Raw genomic sequence first — 12748 nt, forward strand, 5'->3', positions numbered from 1 at the left:
AAGTTACACATACCAGTAACAGTGATTTTTTTAAAGGCACTGTTACTAATTCTATCATCTAATGCGACTTCCCATATAATCAAACTTCCACTTTCAAAGTGGCTGATATTTTCCGTATCTGGTCTTATCCCATAAATCTACTTGAACTTTTTGCGCACAGCAGATGTGAAAAGTTTCAGAATGATATTTTGGCTCTAAGAAATCAATTATGCGTAGACGCAATTAGCAGTATTATAAGATAGTTGGCCCACCTTTTAGAAAAATACTATTTGTAAATGCATGATGCATCACCTCCTACATCAAAAATCCTCCACACAGTTTTTTATAAGTTGTCTGCGCAGACAATTTTAAAAGTGAACCAGTGGTGCGCATGAAACCAAATTCTATTTTAAAGGTAATCGAGAGAAAGCTAGCATATATATTTGAGAATTGAATCTTCGGTGGTTGACAAGTAAATGAGACAAACCAATTGTATTCATAAATTTAAAAAAAATTTTAGTCGTATATTTGCTATCACTTTCTTATTTTTACTAAATATTCTATTAAATGGCTCTTTTGTAAACTAGTTTACCTTCATAGTGGTCTGATAGGACTACCTATAAGAAACCGTGTGGATGCTGTGTTGACAGCAAGTATGTCAACTTTGGCGAAAATTTTTCGTAATCGCAGAAAGTGCAACACAAATATTTCATTAATTATGTTATTTTCTAATTACTGTTACTATTCCTTATATTTGTAGGTAAATTGTACATTTCGTGGTTATTCCTTGTCATGGTGAGTTATTCGTACAATGCCTGGTCCATCATTTTACTTTCGGTGTTTCCTTATCAAACAGCAGAAAACAAGCCTATTTTCCTTGCATTTGACTATATTGCTGACATCATCTACCTCTTAGACATCGCACTCTTCAAAGTACGGCTGCAGTTCCTTCACGATGGATTTTGGGTGGTAAATAGCACATCATTTATTTTATTATTTTTAGTTATTAGAAATAATTTTTCAAGTTATACCCTTTCAAAAAGTCATTTTGAGAAGCAGGTGTTTTTCAACTGTGTCTTGGCCGTATTGCTGACCAGACTTGCCAGATATCCTTCACACCACAGTTTATTTGGGGCTAAATTTTAACTAAATATCGTCACCTACTTAATATCAATATCCGCTACGTTGTTAAATAATAATCCGGGGAAATTCAATAGCTGATATGCATAATGAAGTTGAACTTTTAAATTATGATGTTTGTTGTTGTTGTTGACGTGCGCCTGTTTCGGCAGAGGGGGTGCGATTGTTCTTGTTTTCCAGTAGCGCCATCTATGGCCAAGAATTCGACTTCTGCCACACCATGCGTCGCACCCGTTTATAGGACGGACCCATTCATACATCCATTTATTCATCCACAGATTGTAATTTTGACCTGAATCAGAGAACGATCGATCTCCAATCCAGTACCCCCAGAGGTTTGATTTGTTATGGGAACTTTTACGACTCGACAGATTTAACGTGCATCAGTCACTTTACTACACGGGGAGTCTTCGATCTGCGGGATTCGAACCCACGGATTCTCGGACATGGGCCCAGTGTCCTACCGACCAGGCTATCCCGGCCTTTTAAATTATGATAAGTAATATTAATGTGTGATATCTTGTGAAGTAATAATCAGAATAAAACAAAAGCTGATATGCATAATGAAGTTGAGCATTGTTGGCAGAGCACGCGCAGTGGATGGTGAGTGAATGTGGATAGTCTTATGATAAAACTTGTAGATTTAAATACTTTTTTTATTAAATACAGTACCATCTCTATACATCCAACAACTGAAAAATAATTACTTACAATAGAGCTTAAACATATAAGCGGAACATCGTACATCACCCTGATACTACAGCATAGTTGCGTAGTAAAGTGAGTACTACTTTTAATAATACATGCCTTTTATTTTAGTTCAGTAATTACATGCGCATAGAATGACATCATTTACGTTATCTGTAGAAGAAAATAGACCTGTTGATAACACACGACCGTAATTTAATTCTGTTAATTCAATATACAGAGGAATAACATATCACTCCGACAAACATTTAAATTGTAATAAATGCTGTAATTATGCGCTATCTTGTGAAATAATAATTATCAGAAGAAAAGCAATAGCTAATATGCCTCATGAAATTGAACTTTTAAATTGTAAAAAATTATGCCATAGGTTTTTATATATTTTTTTTATTTATTTATAACCGTCGTTGAACAGCCGACCCAATATTTGGGTTTGCAACTACTAATGTTCGACTCCGTAGCCTTGTAGTTTTGAACTCACCGCGTACCATTGCGTTTGCTAATTTCGAAACAAATATTAGAGCTCATTTAAAAATTACAGTTCGTTGTTACAGAAGCTTGATAGGGGCGAAAGGAATCAAAATACTTTGCCAGCCAAGCAGATCAAAATGCCTTGGAAAATGCCAAAATGCTTAAAATAGACCAAAAACCGTCGAAAACTTTTTCTTACGTTTCAAAAACTGGAAATGGAGAGATGACCCATCACCTCCTACATCAAAAGGCCTCCGCACGGTCTTTTATAAGTAGTCTGCGCAGACAGCCGAAAAAGTGAACCAGATGTGCGCATGAGCCCAAAGCCTTTTATAAAAGAAATTGAGAGAAATTTATCATATATATTTGAGAATTGAATCTGTAGTGGTTGACAAGTGAATAAGGCAAATCAATAATATTCATAAATAAAATAAATTTTTAGTCATATATTTGCTACCACTTTCTTATTTTAACTAGATTTTGTATTAAATGACTCGTTCGTAAAGTGGATATTCTTCACAATGGACTACTTATAAAAAACCGTGTGGAGGCTTTCAGTTATAGGAGGCGTTCTATGACCCCTATAAAAACTTTGCTGGCTAATTAAGTGACTTAGTAAAAGAATCAGTGAGACCCTTTCATGAACATTAACTGCTACCATTAACCAGAAACAAATTTTTTTTCTCTAAACAGGCAGAGGTAAACACTCTATCCACATGCAATTATTGAAACCGGAATACACACAATGTGGCAAGAGTGTTTATTTAATGCCAGTCTAAAAAAAAAATTCTGAAGAATTTTCAGTGAGCTAAAATATTTGGAGACAGCTGATTAACTTCTTCATATGTAAGTTGTTTAATTTCCATATCAGCTATATAACTTCCCTGATACAAATATGCGCTATTTTTGAATTTCAATGATCTTCCTTCGTACATTATTCTTTTCTTCATACTTGGAGAACAACTACTACAAAACAAACTAGTAATTTTGATTTCCTTTTCTTAATATCAACTAATCACTTCTCTGATATGAATGTGCACTATTTTTTAACTTTGATACTTTTATTAATTATCTATTTATGTTTTAAATTTTGCAATTAATCAACTCGAGTTTTATTGCAAAATTTTTGTAATTTTTACATTAAAATTACTTTTATAACTGATTTACGTGTTATTATAGTAAAAACCAAATTTTATTATGAAGTAAAATTTATCTCAATTATTTTTATGCAGGAAGATTATCAGCGAACAAAAAAGAATTATTTTAAGAAAAGAGAATTTAAGGTAAGATTTTTTTTAATTTCTTGGTAACTGAAATCAATAGTTAATTTTAAATTATAATAGTTATAAAATTTTACCTTTCAGCTGTGCTTTATTTTATTAATGGTCAATTGGACAGTGGTTAAATAATTTTCTATTTCCTATAGGCAACAAGAAACATTTCTTTTAATATTGTAGATTGCATTCATATAACGATTATCCCTAGCGTCTTTTTAACTCTTTTAGCATTATTGGGATAAAAACTAGCCCATTTATTTTCGAAAAATATTCAAACAACTAAAATTGCATCATTTTTTATCCCTTAAACCAGCGGTTCTTAACCTATGGGTCGCGACCCAAAATTGGGTCGCGAAGCATATTTCTTGGGCCGCGCTGAGTCGAATCAAAAAAGTTAGTAATACACCAAATAATAAGTAATACCAACACCTCCTAGAAGAAGTCATTGTGGCTTACTCAGCCTAATTTTGACTTTTTTTGGGGGTCGCGACATGAGCGTATTTCTCAAATTTGGGTCGCGGCTTAAAAAGGTTACGAACCACTGCCTTAAACGACGCTTGTTTTCATCGACCATTTTTGTGAGAAAAAAAATAACCACAATTGTGAAAATCACCACAATTGTGAGAAGGAAAAAAAAAAGATTAATTGAAAAGCTAAGTATCATGGACTTATAACACACAATCCAAACTTAAAAAAGATTAAGACCAGGGTGCTAATTAACAATTGAACGAACTTTAATGACACTGTCTCTTTTTGCAGATTTTCCCTTGACTGCAGTTGGTCGCAATAATAATGCAAGCTTAAAATTCTTTTAAAATTTATTTTTAAACTATTTTGAACTTATTTGAACTAAGAAAAGGTCAAAAATCATGTCTTTCTTTATTTGAAAGAATGCTAACCAGAAGAAAGTGTTGTTAAAAGCCGCTAGATTGGAAAATAGTTTATGTTCACCTCATTGGAAAATAGTTATGTTCACCGAAGTTTATGTTCACCTCAAGTTAACTAGGATATGATAAAGCAGATCGTTTAATTCTGGTCATACATTACATACTATTTACAAAATTAGACTATTTTTAAAGGAGAAATTTCTAAATAAAATAATAAATTCTAAAATAAAGGAAAAAATTTTAGAAAAATTTTAAAAAACCTTTTACATGGTTTTTTTTTATATTTAATTATTTCTTGTAAAGTTACTAATTTAAGAAAAACTAACACTTGAACATTCTTTCGGAGTTGTTTTTTTTATTCAAAATGTTGAATACATTTGGATTGTTTTACTTTTATACTATAGTTGTAATAGAGGGTTTTCCGAAATTCTGTAAGTGTCTATCAGTCGAAATTTAATATTGACTTTTTAAACCCCCTTGTGTAAAAAAAATCCAAAACCAATTTAACTAAAAAAAATATTTTTTCTGATAAATTACTATACAAAGTTTACTTCCATAGCATTCACTTGTCTTTGAGATAGTTATTTTACGTAATTGGATTTTGGTTTAACCATTAAATATAAATTAATTTTTATAAACCTGAAGAGTTACATATATAGGATATACTATAACTTTTAAGTATGACACAGAGATGCCAACTGCTCCGGACACGCCAAAATAATTAAAAAAAACGGTAAATAACTGCAAACTAAATTTTGCAATTATTTGACTATTTTTGCTTGCTTTTTAAAAGACACGGCATGACATGACTACTATAAAGTGGTGAATCATATAAGACTATGAATTATTTGGAAATAGTGGAGGATAAAAATCTACTAATTTGAATTTATTAAATCAAGAATCACAATTGATAAACTACCACTTTATTTGCTCTCCGGAGCAAGTTGGCATTGACATATGATTTAAACATAAACAACTGCTCAATTTATCAAAGATTATGCTTTAACTAAACGATGCATTAAAATGTATGTTTTATTTTTAGTTGGATTTGTTCGCGTTGCTTCCTTTAGATCTTTGTTATTTCATTTATGGAGTAAATCCTTTATTTCGTCTCCCTCGCCTTTTAAAGGTTAGTATTTTTAATTCTATACTAATGAAATAGCAATAAAAATTGCATAATTGCATAAAATAAATTAGAAGACCTTATTTGATTAGTAGAAATATGAATTTCATTTAATTTAAAAAAATTAAATTAATCCCACTTTTACGTTCATGCAAGTCCATACCTGCTCTATCTGATTTTATTTTTATATTTAATCTGGTAGTCCAATAGTAAACGAATCATAGGTCCCATGGGCAGATTTTGAGAGGTTGCTCTCTTTGTAACGCAAAAGCTGTGAGACTTTTACTTAAAACGTCCTGCATGAAGACAAGCATGTCCCAATGCTTAGTTTTCTTGTCTTCTGGGATTAGTTTAAAACTGATAGCAGCCAATCCGATTTGGATCAATGCTGTAGATAAAATAAAACAAAATATTTTTGTTGGGCTCTTTAAACTATGTATATTTTCTTCACTTCAGCTTCCAGTTTTAAAAAAATTTCACACCATGAGAATGCTTAAACATATTAGATATATATTAGGTCTAAAGAACTGAATATATTAGACCTTCTGCTATACAAAGAGCACCACAAATCGGACATGAAGGGAAAAACAATACACTCATTAGATAGAATTCTACATATGTTTTTCAAAATGAAAAAAACTGGATTTGACTAACTTTTCAAACAAGGTTCTCTTTTTATAGCATTAAAAATTTTTATTTATGACTGATTTTTTTAACCTAATTATCTTCATCTCTTTACTCAATATTTACCTCTTAATTATCTTTCAGGTTCAAACCTTTTGGGAATTTTTTAATCGTGTAGATGCTGTTACAAAGACGCCTTATGTGATAAGGTAAGAATGATAAAAGGGATTTTTCTAACATAAAACAAAAGAATTTTTTTTTCAATTTAAAAAAAAGAGATTGTGTGAGGAAAAAATACGTATCGCAAATACGTTAAAACAATCAATTCTTAAATTGCTAGATACTCAAATGAAATGCTGTAAATAACATAATGTATCAAGTCTGCGTCAATATTCTGATACGAATTTCTTTTCAATTAATTTACTAACGAGTTATCATATGAACCAATGAACATCATTTATTTGAAATTCAGAGATGCCAACTTGCTCCTGACAAAAGATGAATATTTTCGAGTGGTAGTCTTTCATGTATGTTTCTTGGTTTAATGAATTCGATTTACAGGGTTTTTATTCTCTACTAATTCATAATCGTCTAACTAATTCTAACTAACTCATAATCGTGTGTCGTATGCCACTTTGTTACAGTTAAGACGTGTTGAGACTTTTAAAAAAGTTTCAAAATAAATCGAAAATCTGTAAATTTTAGAATCTTTACCGTTTTTAAAAATATTTTGTCGAATCCGGAGCAGTTGGCATTTCTGGAAATTTCATTATAGATGCATGCCATTTAAGCATCAAATTTTCAAATACTTGAAAAGTTTTAATTAAATTGTATAGGGCCAATATTTCAGTGTCTATATTTATTAACATTGGTTCTGGAATCACTTTGAAAATTGGATCAATATCAATTTCAATATAGGATTTTATAGGCTTGCACTATAAAGCCAATATTGGGGTCTCTATACTTTGTAACATTGGTTCTAGAATGGCTTTAAATATTGGGCCAATATTAATTTCAATATGGAACCTTTATAGGCTTACAATATAAGGCCAATATTAAGATGGGGGCTTCCCCGTCCGAGCGGTATTGCCCGCCAAATGCTGTGCAAAGCGCGGAAGTAGCGGGTTCGAATCCCGGCGTTACCATGGATGCATCTTCGTGCTGTCCTTTCTATATTGTACTATCTGTATTCGTAATTGATAAAGGTTTATAAGTTTAAATTGAGCACAGAAACCTGCAGATGTATTTAATTCCAATAAACCGATGTTAAGATGTCTGCATTTTGCAATATTGGTCCTAGAATGGCTTTGAATGTTGAACGAATAAGACAAAATTTCTATATAGGATCCTTATAGGCTTACGATATTGGTTGTCTATAAATATTAGGTTTTCTGTATTTTATAATATTGCTCCTAGACTGACTTTCAATAATTATTTAAATTAGTCTAAAATCCTGTCTTTCCCAATATCGAAATTCTAAAAGCTGTGAACAATATACTGATGAGCACAATTTTCTAATTATTCAGAAGACCATTAAAACGTTATCATAAGGTTTTTAGGAAAACACCACCAAGACTCCCATGCGAGGTGTAAAAAAAATTTTTATATTGTGCTATTGCTTGTAAAAAAAATTTGAAAATGTGTAAAGTATCTTATCTGGAAACAATACCAAGAAACATTTAGATGGGAGAGGGAAAAAAGGATTCCTTTGAAAAAATTATGGCTTATTATTTTTCCCAATGCCCTTCTTGTAAGCAAAAGGTTCAATCATTGCAGTTCTTGAAATTATAATTGGAGAATATATAAAAGCTGAGTGTGGTGTGAGTCAGGTAAACATTGAAAAATGCCCCAATTCAAAAAATGAGGAATGATAATGGCTTAATTTTTGAACTGGTAATGTAATGTTATACAAATTTCTTATTTAAAAAATAATAATTTTGGAAACAAGTCAGATAAGAATGTGTTATGACGAATCTTTTCGCATGCCTTAACTAAACCTTTTTCATTTAGGATAATTCGTACCTTGATGTACATGATGTACCTGATTCACTTGAATGCTTGTGCCTATTACGCCATGTCCCTCTGGGAGGGGATTGGCTCCAATAAATGGGTATTCCAAGGAGTTGGAAATGCGTAAGGATTTTTTATTTACAACCTATTGTTCATTTTGTACATAGCTTAAAATGAATGCTTAAGGAAATGGACATAGTTTAAAATGTCCATTTGAAAAAAAAAAGGAGTATATCTTTCAGTGTGTGTTGAAGGCAACGGTTCCCACAACATGTTTAGGGGAGCCCGAGGGTTCCATAGGAGGATGACAGGGGTTCCAATAATTAGGATGAATAATAATAATATTCTTATCCAATCAATTTTGCATAATTTTTTAAGTATTTAGCTTGTTTATATGAACTTCTTTATGTAAAATATGAATGAAAAAAAGTAGCAAATATGTATATTTTTTCTTCAAAAAAAATTATATTGAATATATTTTGAAATAAATATGCATTTAGGAAAATTTCATGAGTGTTTCTCATCGTGATTTTCAATCTAAAATAAAATAACTAAATTCAAGAAAAACTCAATAATAATAATTACGTTTTTCTGATACTTTTTCCGTCTTTTAAAGCAGTTTTCTTTTATTTAAATGGTATAATTCAGATTATTTTTTTCATTTTCAGCGTATACAAACGCGAAGAAAAAATTCATAATATTAAATATTTTTTTACGTATTAAATAGTTTCAAAATAATAAGTACTATTTATAGTATTTATAGTATAGTTAGTATATTCACAGTTGCTAATTAACTTTTTTTGTAATGAATGCCGGAGGATTCGCCAAAAGAACCTCGATCATTTAGCCGAGAAAAATTGGGAGCTACTGGCTTAAGAAAATAGCTTGAAATACGGGTTTGAAGAAGAAAAAAAAAGGGATTAACTCGTGTTCATGCTTAGGATGTCCAAGTGTGCAACATAGCACTAAATGAGCTTTTTCGATGTTTAATGCGTTGAGCGCCACGCTAATTTTACATGACTTGCCCTTCTGACTACGGTAAAAAACTACAAACTAAATTTGCAAATATTAGACGAATTTTGCTATTTTTTTAGATGGTTTATCTTGACGTTTCCATACCTGCCAACTTTTAATCCTTTCCATTATAATTTTTCCCAGTGGTATTAAAATGGAATTAAAACTTCAATTTTAAGCAAAAAAATACGTTGTATTTGAGAAAACTTAAGTTGGCAGCCATGATAGTAACGCATATTAATATATGTGCTTAATTTTTGTAAGAATAGTGGTGATCAAAATCATTTAAAAATTAAATTTATAAAAGAAAAAAATAGTATATATTTACTACCACTTTAAATATGAAAATAAAATTTTCCGGATAATCTGGAAGAGTTCGCAGGTATGCGTTACGGCCTAAGTGGTGAATTATATAATCCTACGAATTATTTAAAAATAGTGGTGAATAAAAATCTACTAAATTGAATTTATTAAAAAAAGAATTACATTAAGTAAATTTTGAATAAATATTCTGCAATTCCATAAAAGAGTGTAAATTTTATAGTTCTATATCATGTTATACGCTGTCAGCCAGCTGTTTTTCGCGGTCTATGTGAACGATCAGTGTTAGCAAGAGGTGGCAGACGCAGCCTAAATGTAATTTCAGTGTCAGCCACCGGTGGTTGAAGCGACCTAAATGTAATTTTAGTGTCAGTCACCGGTGGCTGACGCGGCTGAAATGGAAAGTCCAGTGTCAGCCACATACCTGCCAACTCTTCCGGATTTTCCGCAAGATTTTATTTTCATATTTAAAGTGGTAGCAATACTCATGTTATTCCAATTAACTTTTTGAATTATAATGATAATTATAAATGAGTTTGACCACCACTACATATAAATAATTACAATAAATATATAAAAGCATATTAATACTTGCGCGAGCGAATTACACGAAGATCAGAATATAAATATATTTTTGAGTCAGATTGTTTTTCGTTTATTGTTTTACAACCACTCTGAAAATCCATTCTCGGAAAGAGTGAAAGTTGGCAGGTATGCTGCCACCGACGACAAACGCAGCTCTCAACGTGTTAATGTTTATCCAAATTGTTCCCCCTTCATTAGTTTTGAAAATGACACGTCTAAATGTACTAAATCAATTTGATTTATGCTTCACAAAAATAATAGTAATCACATTTTTAACCTTTCGCTCACTAAGCACTATGAAATGCTATTAAAATTAAAATGTTTGGAAAAAAATGTATGATTTCAAGGTATAATATTATAATATAATAGCTAATATTATTTAAATAATGTGGTAAGGAAATAGGGAGACAAAATTAATTTAATTTGATAGTGTTAACTTTTAATGTTATTCATACCTGCCAACTCTTCCGGATTTTCCTTAAGATTTTATTTTCATATTTAAAGTGGTAGCAATACTCAGGTTATTCCAATTAACTTTTTGAATTATAATGATAATTACAAATGAGTGTGACCACCACTACATATAAATAATTACAATATATATATCAAAGCATAATAATCATTGCTCAAGCGAATTTCAACGGGATCAAAATATAAATATATTTTTGAGTCAAGATTGTTTTTCATTTATTGTTTTACAACTACTCTGAAAATCCATTCTCGGAAAGAGTGAAAGTTGGCAGGTATGTGATTTCAGAGGTGACGAGTTTATCCAGAGATGCCAGCTTGCTCCGGACAGCAAATGTATATTTTTAAGTGGTAGTTTATTAATCGTGATTCTTGGTTTAATAAATTCAATTCAGTAGATTTTATTCGCCACTATTTCTAACTAATTCACTATTTCTAACCACTATTTCTAACTTATATAATTCACCACTTTACTATAGTAACATCATGATATATCTTTTAAAAAGCAAGCAAAAAAAGTAAAATATTTGCAAAATTTACTCAGCAGTTATTTACCGTTTTTTTTAATTATTTTGTCGTGTCCGAAGCAGTTGGCATCTCTGGTTTATCCCTTTTTTTCAAACCCGTATTTCAAGCTATAACTATTTCCTTGAGCCAGTAGTTCCTAATTTGTTTCGGCTATGGAGTTTTTTTCGACTAAATGATCCAGGTTCTTTTGAAGGAACCTCCGGCTTTCATAACAAAAATAGTTAATCAACAACTGTGATTATACTAACAAAAAAAAGATTACTTATTATTTTGAAATTATTTAATACGTAAAATGAAATATTTAATATTATGAATTTTTTCTTGGTGTATGTACATGCTGAAAATGAATTAAAATAAACTGAATTAAACCGTTTACATAAAAAAATTGCTAAAAACGATGAAAAAATTATCAGAAAAACGCAATTATTATTACTGAATGCTAGAGCCCCTGAATTAGTCAGGCCGACTTATCATTTATTGTTGGAGCAAAGAGCTAACCTTAGCACAGCGAATAAATTTTTTCAAGTGGTAGTTTATTAATTGTAATTCTTGGTTTAATAAGTTCGATTTAGTAGATTTTAATCCACCACTATTTCTAAACGATGCGTAGGCTTATATAATTCACCACTTTATAGTACTTATATTATAATACCAGCGATACTCTACAAACAGACATAACCATCATCAAGGAAGCAAAATCACTACTATCAGAGCTCAAGCTCTTTGTGAACTTTTTACAAAGCAACGAAAGCTTTAACATGTTCAAGAAAATCCAAAAAGCAGTTTGCTTAGAAGAACAAGAAGCAATAGATTCAGAATACTAAGATCAACACTGAAACCAACCATCAATATTTATTTTTGGAACGCTAACGGTATAATCGAAAAACAGCATGAACTCAAAAACTTTATAATAGAACACAATCCTGATATATTCATAATAACAGAAACTCATCTAAATGCAACCCAAAATCTTAAAATAGCCAACTATACAATCTACAGATGTGATAGAAGGTACAGAGGGGGCGGCGTAGCACTTCTAGCAAAAACCAACTTATTAACAACAGAATATAACTCAAAAGATGATAATGGATATGAGCAAATTTCTATTTTATTAAGCTACAGAAACAAGAACATCAAAATCACAGGAATTTATAATTCTCCAAAAAATAAATTAACAGATAATGATATGAACCTCCTATTTCCAGCCACCCTAGATACAATAGTAGCAGGTGACTTTAATTCCAAACATCCAATATGGGGCTGCAACAACTTCAATCACAGTGGTTCAAAATTGAAAGATCTTATAAGCAAATATCAATTAACAGTAGTAGCACCAACAACTCCAACTTACATTCCAAATCGGATTAACCATAGTCCGGACATACTAGACTTCGCAATAACAAACATGCATGTTCCTATGCTCGCCTGCGCTCATAACCATTTGTCATCAGATCATCTGCCAGTTCAATTGCTCGTTGGGGAAACCATAGAACAATCTGAGAAACCAAATTATAAAACTGACTGGAACCATTTTCAAAATACTCTTACAATCAATGGAACAGACCTACCATCCTTGGAAAATGAAACTGCAATAGAAAACTATATACAGCAAA

The 12748-nt window shown here is 31.1% G+C and overlaps 1 protein-coding gene across 3 annotated transcripts in view; it reads left to right on the forward strand.

Annotated features, from left to right (window-relative positions):
* CngB (Cyclic nucleotide-gated ion channel subunit B) overlaps positions 1–12748 on the forward strand; it is a 103845-nt gene that overhangs the window by 73613 nt on the left and 17484 nt on the right. For all 3 annotated transcript variants that reach the window (XM_087160875.1, XM_087160876.1, XM_087160877.1), the window contains 5 exons: positions 740–948; positions 3531–3581; positions 5505–5591; positions 6354–6418; positions 8220–8342. In XM_087160875.1, coding sequence (XP_087017001.1) covers positions 740–948; positions 3531–3581; positions 5505–5591; positions 6354–6418; positions 8220–8342 — 535 coding nt within the window. The remainder of the gene's footprint in view (positions 1–739; positions 949–3530; positions 3582–5504; positions 5592–6353; positions 6419–8219; positions 8343–12748) is intronic.

This window comes from Parasteatoda tepidariorum, chromosome 4 (assembly GCF_982258835.1).
Source record: "Parasteatoda tepidariorum strain Cologne lab strain chromosome 4, Ptep-v5.0, whole genome shotgun sequence".
Classification (NCBI taxonomy): domain Eukaryota; kingdom Metazoa; phylum Arthropoda; class Arachnida; order Araneae; family Theridiidae; genus Parasteatoda; species Parasteatoda tepidariorum.